This window comes from Pleurodeles waltl, chromosome 10 (assembly GCF_031143425.1).
Source record: "Pleurodeles waltl isolate 20211129_DDA chromosome 10, aPleWal1.hap1.20221129, whole genome shotgun sequence".
NCBI lineage: Eukaryota > Metazoa > Chordata > Amphibia > Caudata > Salamandridae > Pleurodeles > Pleurodeles waltl.
This window is the reverse complement of record NC_090449.1, coordinates 241,410,512-241,428,974: the sequence shown is the minus strand read 5'-3', so window position 1 is coordinate 241,428,974 and position 18,463 is coordinate 241,410,512. Positions and strand designations below refer to the sequence as shown.

At 42.9% G+C, this 18,463-nt stretch overlaps 1 protein-coding gene across 1 annotated transcript in view; it reads right to left on the bottom strand.

The window, feature by feature from the left end:
- UQCRC2 (ubiquinol-cytochrome c reductase core protein 2) overlaps positions 1-18,463 on the bottom strand; it is a 138,237-nt gene that overhangs the window by 69,644 nt on the left and 50,130 nt on the right. Inside the window, exons 3-7 of the mRNA XM_069210291.1 lie at positions 14,980-15,129; positions 13,881-13,945; positions 12,775-12,831; positions 11,873-11,997; positions 1,687-1,784 (exon numbers count right to left, since the gene is read on the bottom strand). Of these exons, the coding sequence (XP_069066392.1) occupies positions 1,687-1,784; positions 11,873-11,997; positions 12,775-12,831; positions 13,881-13,945; positions 14,980-15,129 (495 nt within the window). The remainder of the gene's footprint in view (positions 1-1,686; positions 1,785-11,872; positions 11,998-12,774; positions 12,832-13,880; positions 13,946-14,979; positions 15,130-18,463) is intronic.

Below are 18,463 nucleotides of genomic sequence, written 5' to 3'. Positions count from 1 at the left end.
GTTCCAGTTTCTTCACCGACTTTTCCCTTCGTGAACTTTTGCAAGGAACTGTTTACTTTGGCTTTTTCTATAGTTGTTTCTATTTTACCTTTTTTTTTTTTTTTTTTTTTTTAATACGGTTTGATATCTTGCACAAGAAAAGAGGGCTGTTCGGTCAAGCACGACCTTCTACATTCATCGCTTTATGATTGGTTATGATGTTAATTGTTTTTTCCCCATTGGCTAGCTTGTGCTGAGCCCTTGGAGTTGTAGTTTTTACGTTCTTGACTGCTGCTATTGAGATAAAGCATAATACTTGCCTCTGTCTTTAATAAAATTTAAGACTTTGTCATAATGTATTAGGAAAATCTACATTGTTCTCAATCATGACTTCATTGCTCATTTTGTCCCTTTTTAAAAATAAAAAAAACTATGATAGCACACTGCACTTCCTTTAGGCCTCTTTCCTCACATGAGCAACACTCGTGAATGTCAAACTGTGTGAACTGACTGGCTTGGTTATCAGCAGGGACTGCAGCCGCAATCTGTAAGTTTGCAATGGGGGTCAGCAGAACTGTTTTAACCAGCATGAACATTGCTGTGATGAACTGTCTGCATACAAAACTCCAAACATTAACTCAAGGGACAGCAAGTTAACAGTCTATCAAAGACACCAACTCTCTCCCCTGCCTCCATGTACCTAAAAAATGTGTTTTCTAAACTATCCCATGCAAAATATTATTCCGTTGGATGGCCTGTGCACTTTGAGGCATCTAAGTTATATAGCGCAGTGTGCGAGCGATCTCACTCATTCACTAACCAGTGAGTGCGGTTCAGTTAAAACTGTATAAGATGCCATAATTTTCCAATTTTACTTTATGGGGGTAGAGCAAACCTAGCCTCAGAGGGTAGGAGAAATCTGTACCTTGGCAAAAGGAGGCATAGCTAACCTGAGACTGATTTACTGGAATATTTACAAAACTCAGGACAATTAGTGTAAAAATGAAGATATACAGCTGAGATTACTGAAATAGATGGGTCCAGACTGCATAACATTTGAAGTGGATTCTGACAAGCAGAGAATCAGTAAGGACTCGGAGACCAGTGCCCTGCCATTGCCGATGTGGACAATAATTGTAGTCTCCAACAGGGAGGACAAACTTTTTCTTTAAAAAAAAAAAGAAAAATTCTCTTCCACCAGACACAGAAACTTTGCACGTACTTTTGTCACTGGCATCGGACCACAAACCTTCAATTGTATAATTACACGTTTACCTTATCTTACAGGTCGTCGTTGAAAATCACTAATTCCATCCTGTAAATTCAATATTTTCAACCTAAAAGTCTACATAGTCTATATTGCTGTTGTGAAATAGGCTTGTAGCAAAATGGGTTATGCACCCTAACATTTAGAAATACATGCATGGTTCAGATAACGTGAAAACATAATACTGCATGTTAACACCACAATGAAAACAATGGTGACAACAATCATTTTCTCAGGTCCGACAGACTGCCGTTTATAATACATTACAACCACACTACGTGTTATTTATGCCTCCATTAGAAACGGTGAAACTTTTCAGTAGTTTACCTCACAACGTATTTGTAAACACTTGACCTGGATTAGAAACGGTTGCGCGGAAACTGTACAACTACTTTAAACCTTCTTGTTGAAAAGTACAATTTGAATAATTGCGCTGTTACCTGTTCAGATGTACACTTTCCAATCATGAAGTCGGGGCAATATAAGGAGTTGGAAAGGGCATTTCGGTAAGATGCTGCGTGCAAGTTTTCTAAGACACCTACGAGGAGGAAGAAAATGAAATAATTGTAAATTATTAGTAGCTGTGGACATCCTAACTAAACATACACACTCACTGAAATGTATCTGACCTTTGTGCAGATCTCACCGTCATGTACCACGTGAAGTGAATGCAATATAAGAGATCAAATTCCCTGCTCTCCCCCCCCCCCCAAAAAAAAAACTGCCCATTTCATGAACGGATTAGCAAAGGAATAAATGAGGACGCATTCTTTCCTTCTCAGATGTAATCTGTAACCATAGGGAGAAATTTTCAAAGCTTTACTGTCTACGGATATCTTTAAAAAGCCAAAGGTTTTGATGCATCGAACTTCCAGAAAACCTCATTTTTTCTAGACTAACCGGCTACCAGATCATTTTAGCTTTTTTTCGATAGATCTCGGGAATTCCAGGTGCACTGCTTTACAGAGCAGACATTTATAGTTTTACCCTTACTCTATCCCATAGTGGAAGCCAGCTGAGAGTATGCAGCACCAATCAAAAGGGCGCCGGGAGCAGAGGTGGCGAGGGAATTGGGGTTTCTGATGTACCAACATAATTCAACCTAGCCAACCTAGCCAAACCTCTTGTGGAGTCCGAATAGGACCATCGACTGATTAGTGTTTAGGTTTAATACTATGTATATACATGTTTGAAACACCAAACTTATTTTTAGGTCTGGTCTATCAGACAGCTTTTAGTTGTCCGAAGGTGAAACATTCTGTGGATCATACCAAAACTATATGGTGGGCTTAGAAATCACCCATTGATTACCACTGTGTCAGTCTCACTTACTTGCTTCTTATGGGATGATTTATTTCGCTTCAAGTATTTGCCCATCACCTGGAGCATAAACATTTTTCACTTTCCTTCTGAGAGATATCCTTCTATGGCTCACATTCAGAGAACTACTTTTAGCACACCATGTTCCCACGTTTTCTAGCTCTCTCCCTCCTGTGCTGCTTCATTTCCGATCAGTAGCTGTCTTGTGCAATCTGTGTTGCTTGCTCTCCCCCTCAAATAACACTGATTTTCTCACCCCTCTCTGCCTTTCATTTTTTAAATTAGTTTTTCCTGTGCCCACTACCAAACATATCTGTTGCTACGGCAGACCTGTCCACTCTCAGTTTCTTCCCCAGACCAGCTTTCCCACCAGTTGCCCCGAATCACTGCAGGCATTCAATCTAGATTAGTTGACTTTCTTTTGGAGGGAGCTGCTATTTGTACACTAATGACAAAAAAAAAAAAAAAAACTTTATCCAAATGGATCCCACTATCTTAGAACGGTTAATAATAAAAAAAAAAATTGTGCCGGTGTCATTCGCTTAGTGCACTGATGCGTGGTGACATGGACGCACATATGTCAAGTGCCCACGGAGTGAAGGGGGGGTAGCAGTGTCATCATGCTTATTTTTCTTTATGTCGCTGCTACATAGCACTGACAAAACCAATAGGTTAATTAGGAAAGACCTTCTCAAGCTTTGGATATGCTTTTCTTTAGCTGAAGGGCCACATTTCTTCTCAATACTTGACGAAAGCTTGATCATTGGTAAGTGATTTGAGCAGAAAGGTTAGCTCACATAAATTGAAAGGTACACAGAACCATGAAAATGCACTTCCAACAGAAGCAGGGAGAAGGATCAATGGGTTCTGTCTAGATTGCAAATGTCGAAATGCAGCAGGAGCAAGGCTCAAACTATGAGCCGTTTATGACGTGCCACTACGCGAGAGCCTTCAAAACAAGTGAAAGGCAGGGGACCATTGACGTTCGTCTATAGTTCCTGTTCGCATAAATCCTGTTTTTGCTCTACCACAAATCTAGGTCTTTAGAGTGTGAATGAAAACTGCCACTGCCTTTATGAATGGAAAGTGTAACAACAAACATCCACTGAAATAGTCAAATGATGTTGCAAATGAAACGGCCCAATGCCACAAAAAAAAAAAAAAAAAAAAGTGACAATTGCAAACATGAAAACTTAAGACCAACTCTTTCCAACACTTGCAGACTACAGAAAAAACAGGTAACGTGTCACTACACAAGTTCTCTCCTAGAACCAGTTTTTTTTTTTTTTTATGAAATTTTCATAAAGCAATGGAACAAAAACAAGGCAGTGCAGCGCTATCACATGGCCAATGAAGGGCCACACAACATTAAATCAGTCCACATGGCACACTTAAAATTTCGAATCATCAGGGCCACTGATTAATTAAGAACAATGCATTTATCAAGTTGTTGGTCTCAAGCGCATTCTCCAAGTCTCCCACGGAACTAGTCCCCCCATCCCTCCAAATGATCTCCATGGGGACCAGGTTTTTTCCCCACTTTCGTGGGCAGCCTCTACCTGTGTATATTGCTTTTTCTGCCAACATGCACAAGTCCAGGTCAACCCCCCCCCCTCCCCCAATCAGCCTCTCCGTTGTATTTAGTGCACCCAACGTGTTCTATGTTGTATTTGACCAATACCAGACCCAATGATAACTAAATGGTTACTTGTGCATTATTCCACCATCTAGTGGTTGGGTCGGTTATGGTTTCTTTTTCCTTTTCTTTTCAGGCATCGTCGACCACTATTTGGTCTGTCCCCGGCATTACGTCAGCCGGAGCCCCAGAAGTTCGTGTGCGTAGTAGCCATCTTCAATTATTTATTTCCCCCCCCCATTGTATTGTTCTTTTCTCTTTTTCCCTTCTTCTATTTTTTTTTTTTTTTTACTTTTATGTACATAAGACCTCTTCCTCACCCGTTTGTCCTGTTCTCATTTCGGGGGAGGTGAGTGGGTCATATGTTAATCCAGAAAATTCTTCAGGCTGCAAAACTACTACTACTGGTAGGTAACCATTTCGTTTTGCAGCATGAAGCCTTTTCTGGATTCACCTGCTGTGCATTACATTGTTTAATGGTTACCCCTTTATTTGGGTTGGGTGGATTTAACTGGTAATCTTGCAAACAGGTACTGTAGTAGCTTCTGTCCTACTCTGGCTTCTTTATGCATTTGGATGTCCACACAATGTTTGTGAATGTGTGTGGGGATGCCCATTTTGCTGCTGAGCAGATCGTGTCTATAGGCACATTTGCCTTGAATGCTAGTGTTACTCCTTTTTTCCTCATTGAGTGTGCTTTTGGTCGGTGGGGTAGGTGTTTGCCAGCCGATGTGTAGCATGTTTGGATTGTCTCAACGATCCAGAGTGCAATAGTTCCTTTTGTGATGGAGGGATCCCTTTTCAGATTTGGCATATGAAACAAACAGCTGGTTCCCTTTACCAAACTGCTTGGTTTCCCCCAGGTAGTATATATCCGTGCTCTCCTTACATTCAGGGTATGTAATTTTCTTTCCAATTCGGTTTGTGGATGCTTATCCCCTTCACTGCCAGGCCTCCCCCCCCCCCCCCCCCCCAGGTGGCAGGTTTATTTTTGGCTATTTGGGGCAGTTCACGCTTAGACCCTCACAACTTTTTAATCCCCATAAGCTACCCACGCCAAATTTGCATCCTTTTTTCCCCTGACATCCTAGGGATTGTAGAGATACCCAGAGTTTGGGGGTTCCCCTAGAGGAGACCGAGAAAATATCCAAAATGTAGCAAAAATGTTTAAAAAAAATAAAAACAAAATAACAAAAAAAATAAAAACAAAGGGAAAAAAGGCTGCAGAAGGCGGCTTGTTTTTTTCCCCCTGAAAATGGCATCAACAAAGGGTTTGCGGTGCTACAATCACCATCTTCCCAGCTTTCAGGAACAGGCAGTCTTGAATCAGAAAATCACATTTTTCAACACAATTTTGGCATTTTACTGGGACATACCCCATTTTTAGTATTTTTTTGCGCTTTTATCCTCCTTCCACGTAGTGACAGAAATGGGTGCGAAACCAGTGCTAGATCCCGGAAAGCTAAACATTTCAGGAAAGTAGACAAAATTCTGAATTCAGCAAGTGGTCATTTGTGTAGATTTTCCTACAGAAAACAACAGCTAAAATAAAAAATTTGAGATTGAGCTGTGAAAAAAAAAAAAAGCCTTTTCTCTCCACGATTTTCAAAAGGTAATATACTGTTACATCTGCTGGACTCTTCTGGTTGCAGGGATATATAGGGCTTGTAGGTTCATCAGGACCCCTAGGTACCCAGAGCCAATGAAGGAGCTGCACCTTGCAATGAGTTTTCGTTGTATACCAGGCCTACAGCAATTCATTTGGTGAAATAGAAAGAGTGAAAAATAGGTATCAAGGAAACCTTTGTATTTCCAATATGGGCACAAGATAAGGTGTTGAGAAGCAGTGGTTATCTGCACATCTCTGAATTCCGGGGTCCCAATACTAGCATGTGAATTACAGGGCATTTCTCAAATAGAGTTTTTTTTTTTGTTTTTTTTTTATTTATTTATTTTTTTACACACTGTTCTACATTTGGAAGAAAAAAAATGTAGAGAAAGACAAGGGGCAATAACACTTGTCCTATTTTGTGTAACCCCCCTAGTCTCCCGATAAAAAATGGTACATCACTTACGTGGGTAGGCCTAATGCCCGTGACCTATATATATATATATATAAATACATATATACACATATATATACACACACACACACACACACACACACACACATTAATTTCCCCCACATTTTTGTGTGGGATCACCACAAATTTCCTACCACCCAATGTGCCCCTCAGTCTCGTGGTAAAAATGATACATCACTTGTGTAGGTGGCCTGAGTGCCTGCGGCAGGGAAGAGCCGGGAAGAGCCAAAAACATGCCAAAAACGAGGGGGGCCCCCAAAGCAGGTCCAAAAGGACAGTTTGAAAAATAAAAATGTTTTAAGGCTGACAAGTGGGGCAGATTTTTTATCAGTATAGCTGCGAGAATGCTGGGTGGTAGGAATTTTGTGGATTCCTGCAGATTCCAGAAGGTTCCATCACAAAAATGTGGGAAAAATGTGTGATTTCCAGAGAAGTTGGAGGTTTGCAGGGCATTATGGGTAAGAAAATGGTGCAGGGTGTATTGGAAGCACACCACCCTGGACTCACCCAGATGTTTCATTTTCAGATGTGTCTAGGTCTTGTAGATTTTTCTACATGGCAGCATCCCAAAGTCCAAAAAGTGCAGTCCCCACCATTCCAAGTGGGATGATTGAGAGTTAGGCAAAGTCTCATGGCTCAAGTGTAAAACCAAAACCCAAAATAATCAAATGTCTTCTTGCTTACCATGGGATAAGATGTTTTAGTGTGCGGGGGGAGGGGTGGTCTGAAAGACTGTTACCCCCTTCAGTTGGGTTGGGGACATAACCAAGCCCATACTGGTTGGTATCCACCATACCACTATTTTTTTATTTAAATTCCCTGGCAGAACAACTTTGTCCCCATTTATTTGAGGTGGGGCCATACCCCCACTCTTGCTGGAAAAAAAAAAAAATACTTCCCTGGCTTCAGGGGGGGGGAGGGGTTCTGCCCCCCTTGGCGCCGAAGGAAGGCAGAAATGGCCAACAGTAATGTGCCCCCATGGGTAGCAACCCTTGCCCAAGTGGCTGCCCCACCAAACAGAACACACACACACACAAATCCCTGGTGCCTAAGTGGTTTCTTTTCCAGTACCTTTGGTATTAAGGGATTCAGAGGAAAGGCGTAGGCAAAGCTCCCCGACGAGTTTAGTGATGGGGCATTCCCCTTTGACCTGTGATGTGGAAACCTGGAGGCAAAGAGTTGGCATTTCTTATTTTCTGCTGATCCAAACAAGTCGATTGGTGGTGTACCCCAGATCTTGAAGATTTTTTCTAGGCTCCTTTGGTTTATCGCCCAATCATGTGTTCTGCTTTTCTGTCTGCCTCTATGTTGTCCTTCCCTGATATGTGAACTGTTAGCAAGTTAATCCCTTGTGGTATCTCCCACTTCTATATTTCTTGGGCTTCTTTGCTTTGGGCAAAATATTTTATGCCCCCTTGTTTGCTCACATAGAACATTGTTGTATTTTCTGTTTGGATTACTACGGTTTTCCCTCATACTTGTATTTGAAAGGCTTTTAGGGCTAGTATCATGGTCTTAATTTCAAGGAAATTAATGTGCTTTATTGCATCCGTCTTGTTCCATTGGCCTTGATTTCTTACGTTGTCTGTGTGTGCTCCCCATTCCTTGTGATTCACATCTGTTGTGATGTTGACAGGAGGGAGTTACTGTATTGAAAGGACTTCCCCTGGTTATGTCTTTGGATGTCCACCACTGGGTCTTTCTGTATTTTCTCTGTTACAACCACTAGATCCTCCCAACTCCCGGTGGCTTGTGACCAGTTGTTGCATAACCATTCCTGGAATGGTCGCATGTGGAGTCTCGCATGGGTTATGAGGGCAATGCATGATGCCATCATGCCCATTAGCTTCATGACTGTCCTCCCGGTCAGATATTGCCCCTTCTGATAAAGTTGAGCTTGCTCTGCAATTGCCTGTTCTCTCCTCTGGGCAGGGTATGCATGTGCTTTCCTTGCATCCAGTCTGGCTCCTAGGAAGATATTTTCCTGTAGTTTTAGGGATGATTTTGTCATTGATGCTGAACACTAGCCCCTGTAGGGTTGAGATTTCTGTTTAGGTATCCCTTTGACATTTTTCTTTTGTATGTGCCTTTATTAGCCAGTCATCCAGGTAGAGGTATAGGTGAATCCCCTCCTTCTTAGGAATGCTGTGACTGTTGCCAGGCATTTTGTGAAAACCCTTGGTGCCAACTTTATTTCAAAGGGCAAGAGTTAGAATTGGTAGTGAACCCTTTCGAGAATGAATCTGAAGTATCTTTTGTGTGTCTTGTTTACTGGTATGTGCAGATAGGCATCCTATAAGTCTATGGTTGCCATACAGTCTCCTTTTTTTCCAGGAGTGGGATTACCTCCTGTACGATTGTCATTTTGAAATGCTGTTTGCGGAAGAATTTGTTTATGACTGAGTTCCAGAACTGCCCTTAGCGTAAGGTCTTGGTTTGGTACCAAAAAGTAGGGTTAGTAGTTTCCCTTGTTTAATTCTTTCTTTGGTACTCTTTCTACTGCTTGTTTTTGCAGGGGTTCTTGGACGCCTTTCCTTAGCTGTACCACTTCTGTTTTTTTATATCTTTTCCTTTTTGCAGGGTTTGGTGGCGGCAGGGTTGAGAGTTCTATACAGTAGCCACGGCATACTACATTTAAAACCCAACTGTCTGTAGTAATTTCTTCCCATTGTTGTGGGTACTGTGCTATTCTGTCCCCCTGCTCACCACCAGTGTTGTGTGTGGGTTTGGGGGTATTTGAGTCACTTGGCCGCTCCTCCTCCTTTGGGCATTTGGCCTCTTGCTCTCCCTCGAAAGGGCTGTCTTGTCGGGTGTTGCCACTGCTGGTACCTAGTCTGTTGGCCAGTTTGCTGAGTACTCCCTTGAAAGAGCCAGGGGAAGGGAAGGGAGGGGGGGCCGGAAAGGGTGGCAGGGATGTTGCTGCCACTGCTGTCCTGATGCAAAAGGTTCCCCTTCCGGTGGGTCTTCTGATGGTGTATCCTCCCCTTCTGAAGCTGCCTCTATATTGTAGTGCCCCTATTGCTTTTGCTGTTTCGTTATCCTTTTTAAAAAAAATCTGCTGCAAGGACTCATCCACCTCCTGGCTGAATAAAATCTTTCAAGTGAAAGGCTTGTTCATGATGGAGGCTTGACCTATAGCTTGAAACCATATATTCTGAGCCAAGCGTTTCTCCTTAGGGTTGTCTCTGTGCAAATTTGTCTGCTGGCTGTGTCGGTTGCGTCCAGAGCTGATTTTAGGCAGATGCTGGAGATCGTTTAGCCTTCCTGGATAATTGCCTTTGCCCTTTTCTTGTCCTCTTCCAGAAGCTTTTTCATTAGCTCCTCGATTTTGTACCACTGCTGGTGGCCATACCTATTAAGGGTGTTAGCTATACGCCATTGTGTTGCTGCTTCCCTCGTCATCTTTCTACCCACTATGTCCAACCTTTTGCTTTCCCTTTTTGGGGGTGGGGTGGGGGGGGTGGGGTCTGTGGAGGTGTGTGTACTGCTCCTCCTTTTTGCTGTTGTGATGATGACAGTCTGCCACTGTGTTCCCTTGGATGTATTTGGGGAGGGTTTGTATTTTTCTTCATCCTTGGTGTCACCCCCTTAGCTGCAGCAGGTTCTTTGAAGGCCTCCCTGCCCTGGTCCAGAATGCTGGGTAACATGGTGAGATAAAGTTTCCTTTGCTTGACGGCATGAGGCTTTCTAATAAGAAGCAGGAGTCTCCCTTTCTTCTTCTAAGGGCACCCCATGTGTCTCCGCTGCCCTCTTCACTAGGCTGTTGTAGCATGTGATGCCATCAGGGGGCAAAGGCTTCGAGGGGTAGTTGTTGGCCTCCTCTTCTGGGTTCTGTTTCAAGATCATCCCAGTCGTCATTGAAACTCCCAGTTGCTTCCTCTCCTTCGGGGTCGTATAACTCCTCTTCTTTGTGAGGCTCAGGGGTTGCCGTGCTTTGTTTGCAGTTTCCTCCTCCTCAACCTCGAGGGTCGTTGAGGTTTTTTGGTGGCATTCGAAATTGTTTCAGTGAGTCGTCAAACTCCTTTTTTCGCTGCAGGAGCACTGCCATTTCGGCCTCTAGGCAACGCCTTTTCTTCGCCACCTCAGATGCCTTTTTGATGTCTTGTATCGCTGATGGTCGTTTTTTCAGCATTGCTTGCTTGCTCTCCCTCCAATGGCCTGTTTTTTTTTTTACCCAGTGGAGGGCTTTGCCTGTTTCGGTGCCCAGCCTTCTTTGGTATCCCTGGTCAGGATTGCATGGCGCTTTTGTTCGTGGCTGGCCTTTAATAGTCGCTTTTTTGGACGTCAAGGCTGCCTTGTGGTACTTCTTCTCTGGGATTTTCTCCTCTGAGGATTTCAGTGGTCTCTACCTTTTTTTTTTTTTTTTTTTTTTTTAACAATGTCCTTTATCGATTTATTTGGCGGACGTTTCTCCTCGGCGTCCCATTTGTGAAGTTTGATGTCCAACCGCCCATGGGTCGACTCTGCACCTCCAGCCTGTTCTTAATCGCTGGATAGGCCTAGTTCCCTTCGCGACTCCTGATATTTCTGTCCCTGCATCACTGTGTGGTGTCCCTCTCTCTGCTTTCGACGTGCCTCAAGAGTTTTGGGTACAGAAGCAGTGCTAGCCTTGCAGCCCTCGTCTCTGTGGTCTTTTGGCAGGTAGGGGTTACAGATTTCATGCAGGTCACTCTGGGCAAATTTGTGGTGGCAGTTTGGGTAGAAATTAAATGGAGTGTCCATGACCTCTACCTTGCTTAATTCTCCAACCACCTGCAGATTCTGTGGGTGTCCCCTGTCGGGGAATGCCCTCTGGTTCTCTCAGTCGCTGTTTGCTCCACTCGTTTGGTGATATATTCCTAGAAATAAAACATTGTCATCTCTTGATTTTTTTCACCGTTGCCTCAAAAAAAAAAAAAAAAAAAAAAAAAAAAAAAAAACTGGTCCTGCTTTTCCTTCCAGACCCAACAACGGGAAAAAAAAAAATGAATCTGATGATGGCTATTACATACAGGAACCTCCAGGGTCATGCCGGGGATAGACCAAACAGAGTGGGGGGAGGGTGGAGGGTTTAGGGCAGGAGAGAGAAAAAAGAAAAAAAAAAAAAAAAAAAAAAAGAGAATTCCGTACCCGACCACTAGATGGCATAATAATGCACAGCATGTGTATCCAGGGAAGGATCATGCTGCAAAACCAGAGTTTATGAAATTTTGGTGGGTGGCTTTGGGATCCCAAAAATATGTAGGACGCAGTTTTTGGATCCCTACACCCTGGACCTTCTTTTTTAGTCCCTGTAATGCCAACCAGCAGAGCCTTATTTCTGGACAAGAGAGTATGGAAGAATGTGCCTTGTTGCCCACAGAGGTAGGGATTTGTAGGATTCTTGCCCATGGCCAGTATGGCTGTGCAGAAATAACAGGATTGTTGCAGGATGCCCAGTTTAATTAGGCGGAATTCTATTTTAATAGCAACCTCCCCCCCGTCCCCCCCTCCCCCCATCCCCTCCCCTCCCCCCTCCCAAGCTGTCCATAATCACAAACCAGAGCAAGAGTTTTTGTTTCAGCGAATAATCACTATGCTGGGGTTAAATATTTCAAATTAACTTACCAACTTGAGGATTTTGATAGGCAAAAGCTTTATCAAGCTTCAGCTTCGACTGAAGGTCAGACACTTCCCAACGCCTGAATTCTGGAGCGGTGGTGACATTGATCAAGTATTCCATTACAGTATCACTGTAGAATAAGAAACTGATGTTCAAGTTGCATATAGTCATTGAAAAACAGAACTGAGTAACGATAAATCACAAACCTAATTTGTTTCACTCTGTAGAAGCACCAGCAACCTCAAGATGGATAAGTGAATTAGTTCCAGACCTATGTTACTTATGCCAACTTGCAAATACACAGCAGGAGCCTAGTATGGTGTCAAGCTATTAATGAGGTCTCCTCAGATCCTGGATGTTGCTTGCTTTTAATAAATATTGAAGATATCAACTTGAATACAATAAATATTGAATTGTTTTATGTATTCATAAAGTGTTCTGAGCACAATGTAACCAATGCACTATGTTGAGACTTCCCCCCCTGGCATCAATAATGGTTAATCCTGTACCACAAAGCTGTTGTCGATGCCTTTGAACCACACAAGTGATAGACTTGATGGTCTGTTGAGCTGACGTTTGTTCATTTTTATTCACCAGTCAACAGTACATCATTTTACATTCCTACAAGAAAATGGACTTGGCTAAAGTGTGTCTGATCAGCACTGAGTACACAGAGATTATATCCGTAGACAAGAACTTTAAAACATAGTTGCAACTGCGAAGTCTTTATTGGGATGTGATTGAGGTGCACAAGTATGACCAATCTGAGTGCCATATGAACTCAAAATTATCCCATGAATCCTCAATACAGTAGGTGCCAAAGAAGGTGACAACAATACATCACAATGAAACAGTTTGTGAGATCTGTGTAAACAGGTACAAAATCGACCATATATTTGATACTTACACATAGTCACGCAAGCATTCAACGGTGTATGCCATGTTTTCCCTTGTAGATGTGACACTGAAATCAGAAAAAATAGTTTGGGGAAAATTAATTCAATTACTCACTTCATATCACAAAAATGTGAGCAGGTTAATTTGCTGTGGAGCACCATTTGCAGCAAACATGTTAGAATTAAAAATAAAAATAGCACACACCTTAAACATTGCCACAATTTTAACTTGTGACGTTTAGCATACAAACACAAGACCTTTTATATCCAACTACCACACCATTGCATACAACCTCTGCAATCAATTTCTCCTTTGGAAGAGCCAGAATAACTAAGCTTCAAGTTTAAACCACTAACACGTAGTGGCTAACAGTACTGATACACTATGTGTATTAACTGCCTTAAGTTATCTAGCACATAGAGACTAGTTCATCTATATATTGTTCCCAGTCCTATCTAACCAAGATATTAAACTATTAAGCAGAGGAGGGAATTGTCCTGCTGCAAAAAAAAAGGCAAAATTGTTTTTGACTGGGGCTGAGCAGGGCACCCTTACCCCTTTTTAAACACACCAGCTGAGGCATAAGGCAGATACCCTGTCAAGCATCTGAGCTATAGAATGCTTCTTTTATCTTGTTTTACTAACAGCCAATTATTAATTACCTCAGAGTCCAACTGTATGGCACTCCTCACCATCACAAGCTGGTATGCATTGCATGAGTAGGAGCCTTCCCACTGAGCTCATCTTAGGCTCTCTGTGCCTTTCTTCCAATACGGAGTCAGTCAAAGACCGGCAGTTACTCCAGTGAAGAGCCAAATCCACTATTATAATAAAAAGTGAGTACCTCAGGGCCTCTATACCTCAGTGAGAACTCCTGAAAAGCCTCTCTCTGGTAGAGGCTCTCTAAAATTTTAAAGTGTTCCAGAGGAAACCTGAAGGGATATGTATTTTGTTTCAACCGGTCCCATTCATTCTTCAGCCACCTTCACATAACTCAAAGGCATCTCCCACTTTTTCTATTAATTAACAGTACTTTCGTCCAGTTCACTGTGATCCAACAAAGAAATATGAAATATTAAAGTCAAACCACATAACCTTTAATCTTTATTTACAAACCTCAGGCTTCCACCAACAGCCTCAATACCACGTGTTAATCTGAAGGAAGATGCTCCTTTGGTAGTCTGAAAGGCAAATCATGAGTTTTATTTATACAAACAGAAAAACAACTTTGCATAGTAAAACCCCAAACGAAATGTCATTTTGATTACCACCCAAAACCTAAAAACACTTAAATTTCACAGGTATAATACAAAACAATAGTCCCTCCTGGCGCACCTTTCATAGACACACATTAAGTTACAGAAGACATGACTGATGATTTGGCTAGTGACATCATAAGCATCAGCACATATCGATACAGACAACCACAACTGTGGGGGCACTAACCATTTTTATGTAAGATGCATACAGGTATATTTAATCTATGCACTGCAATTTCCATATTGAACGTTAAATCAATTTTAAAGTTTATGGATAAATTTTCATACAAATGGGAACAAAGTGGTAGTGAAATATAAATCAAGATGCATTATGACAATGCACAAGAAAATGCATTACAGGGGGGGCCCCCAAAATAAATTCTGGCCAAGGAAAATGTAACACATGAAATATAGATATCTAATTAAAAAAATTAAAAAATTAAAAATATTCCACCCAAGAACCCAATTCAAATCTAAGTGTGAAACTGCTCTCTAAACAGTTATAAAGGACTTCTTCACATAGATGAGATTTATTTTTTGATAGAAAAAATTCTTTAATAAACACACCCTCTGGTGACTGATTTGCAGGCTAAGTTATTTTATTATTTGAGAAGCTGCAAATTGTGTCAGTTACAGTACACATAAATGTAGAAAGGACCAAACTATTCAATAATAAAACACATGCTGCTTTGCTAACAGGATCAAAAGTGAATTGTTCCTATGAGATGCCTGAAAAATACTGAAGAAATGCAAACATCAAACTTATCATGGCATCCCATCAGCGTTCTTGAGAATAAGATGACAAATAGATTAACAGCTTAAGAACATGCTAACTATTGAATGAAGACGTGGCAATTTATAAAATTCATATTCGCATATTATTCACGAGTACTAAATAATTTCTAACTCCGCCTAGTTTTGGAGTTGGGTTGGGGTGGTAAAGAATTTGAACTTACTAAACTGGATGAAAGACGGAGCAGGTGATTGATTCCCAAACTGTCTGCTGTTTCATATCTGCTCCCTGCTTTAACAAATACTCCAATTTTTGAAGCTGGAGAGTAATTTTCCACTGAGGCAATCACCAAACCGTTTGGCAATTTTGTGATCTGCATTGAATAAATAAAGGAATTGATTAATATGAACAATTGCACTTGTTAAAAAGCAGATTATTCTCTTGACATACTAGAAAAGCAAAGAAAAAAATATATATTTATCTTCTTATTAAATGCATTGATTTCATTAGAATTTGCCTTTACTTAATGTAGTCCAATTTTCGACCCTTGAAATACAATCAAACAGTTAAAAATGTACTCATTAACAATTCTTTTATTAAGATTAGTAAAGCTTTTACCATATGTGCAATAAAGCGCAATATATCTGATCGAACTACTGGTCCATTAACTCTCTTGCAGCATATTCAAGCATTCTACCAGCAGATCAATCCAATCAAGCACCTGGAATGTTAGAATGGCAATTTACTTTTGACAAGAAATGGAGATTTGTTAGGAACTCTGTACCACTTTAAAGTTCTGTCTACCTCATTTTCAAAAGTTGTGTAGCATCTGTGGCTGCTAATGATCTGAATTCAGATAGTCTATTGGTGGAGGTGCCGCTTGGAGTTTCTCATAGAGCACTTTGCTTACCATACATGCCCAGCCTCAAACAAATTCTATCAGCCAATTTTGCTGCAGTAATCAGAAATTCATGTAGGAAGGTATGCCTCTTGCTCTCAGGAAATTACTACAAGCTTTCATTCCATCTTCATGTTTAAACACATGTACAGGGAGTTTGCATCCATTTGTTGCTAAGATGTACGTTGTTTCCAGACAATATCTTCTACCCATTATACAGTATATGCTGCAGAGGACCCAAGACAATGATGAGAACGTGGCACTGGAAGCCTGTGAATTCTGGCTGAGCAACCCATCTGCAAGGAGGTTTTGTCCGGGCACCTTGCTCAGTGAGTATTTGTGTTCCTACCGTCTTGACTTCTGTTTGTAAGGAAATACCTTCCTTGGCATGGTTACTCCCTAACTTTTTGCCGATGCCAGTTATGATTGAAAGTGTGCTGGGACCCTGCTAATCAGGCCCCAGCACCAGTGTTCTTTCCCTAAACTGTACCTTTGTTACCACAATTGGCACAGCCCTGGCACACAGATAAGTCCTTTGTAAATGGTACCCCTGATACCAAGGGCCCTGTGGCCAGGGAAGTTCTCTAGGGGCTTCAGCATGTATTATGCCACCCTGGGGAACCCTCACTCAGAACATGCACACTTCCTCCCCACCAGCACACACAAGCTGTGAGGCAAAGGCCAAGTCGACATGGCACTCCCCTCAGTGCCATGCCCACAACCCACCGCCTGTGGCATAGGTAAGTCACCCCTCTATCAGGCCTTACATCCCTAAGGCAGGGTGCACTATACCACAGGTGAGGGCATAGTTGCATAAGCACTATGCCCCTGCAGTGTCTAAGCCAAACCCTAGACATTGTAAGTGCAGGGTAGCCATAAAGAGTATATGGTCTGGGAGTCTGTCAATTATGAACTCCACAGTTCCATAATGGCTACACTGAAGTCTGGGGAGTTTGATATCAAACGTCTGAGCACAATAAATGCTCACTGATGCCAGTGTGGAATTTATTGTAAAATACACCTAAAGGGCATCTTAGAGATGCCCCCTGAATACCAGTCTGACTCCTAGTGCTAGGCTGACCAGTTTCTGCCAGCCTGCCACAACCAGACGACTTTCTGGCCGCATGGAGCGAGTGCCTTTCTCACTCTGTGGCCAGGAACAAAGCCTGTACTAGGTGGAGGTGCTCCCCCTGCAGCAAGTGTAACACCTGGCAGGGAGCCTCAAAGGCACCTGCCTGTTACAGCACCCCAGGACATACCCTGCCTTTAGCAATACTCCGTCTTGAGTTTGGAGAATTCCCCCAATAGGGATAGGGATGTGCCCTTCTCCCCTCACGGAGGAGGCACAAAGAGGGTGTAGCCACCCTCAAGGACTGTAGCCATTGGCTACTGCCCCCAGACCTAAACACACCCCTAAATTTAGTATTTAGGGGTGACCCTGAACCCAGGAAATCAGATCTCTGCAACCTGAAGAAAGGAGGAATGCTGACCTAAAAGCCCCGCAGAGATGACTGAGACACCAACTGACTTGGCCCCAGCCTTACCGGCCTGACTCAGGGAACCTGCACAGAGACGCATCCAGTGGGACCAGCGACCTCTGAGGACTCGGAGGACTGCCCTGCACTATAAGGACCAAGAAACTCCAGAGAACAGCGGCACTGTTCAGAAACTGCAACTTGGAAACAACTTTTAAAGAGACTAACTTCCCGCCAGAAGCATGAGTCTTCACACTGCACCCGACACCCCCGGCTCGAGTCTAGGACAACAAACACCGCAGAGAGGGCTCACAGACGACTCCGGCATTGACACCCTGAGTCGACACCCCCCCCTCCCCCCTTGCACCCCACAGAGACACCTGCAGAGAGGATTCAGAGGCTCCCCCTTACCGCAACTGCCTGGTAACAAAGGAAACTGCCACCTGGACCAAGCACTGCACCCGCAGCCCCCAGGACCGAGAGGCACCACCTACCAGTGCAGGAGTGCCCAGCAGGCAGCCCTCATCCTAGCCCAGTTGGTGTCTTGCCTGAGAAACCTACCCCCCCCCCAACCCCGCCCTGCCTGCATTGCCTAAGTGACCCCTGGTCCCTCCATTGCTTTCTATAGCAAACCTGACCCCTACTTTACCTGTGCCACTGAGGTTGATTTGTGGGCTTGTATCCCCCATACCACCCCCTCCCACCGCCCACAGTCCACAGTCCTCTACAAAACCCCCCTGGTGTTCTCACAGAGGACGCAGGGACTTACCTGTAAGCAGACTAGGACCAGAGCAGCCCTGTTCTTCATAGGTGCCTGTGTATTTTGGGTCCTCGTTTGACCTCTGCACCTGACCGGTCCTGTGTTACTGGTGGTGTGGCTTTGGGGTTGCCTTGAACCCTCAATGGTAGGCTGTCTATGCCCAGGAGACTGACTGTGTAAGTGCGTTACTTACCTGAGAAACCTAACCAAACTACCTCCCTCAGGAACTGTTGATTTGTGCACTGTCCACTTTTAAAATGGCTTGCCATTTTAACCAAAACTGTGTGTACTACAGTTTGAATCAAAGTTCTATACTTACCTTTGTGAAGTACCTTGCATTTTATGTACTTACCTCAAATCTTGAGGTTCGAAAATAAATTAAGAAAATATATTTTTTCATATAAAAATCTATTGGCCTGGAGCAAGTCGGAGTGTGTGTTCCTCATTTACTGCCTGTGTGTGTACAACAAATGCTTAACACTACCCTCTAAGCCTACTGCTCGACCACACTACCACAAAATAGAGCATTAGTATTATCTAATTTTGCCACTATCAACTTCTAAGGGGGGAACCC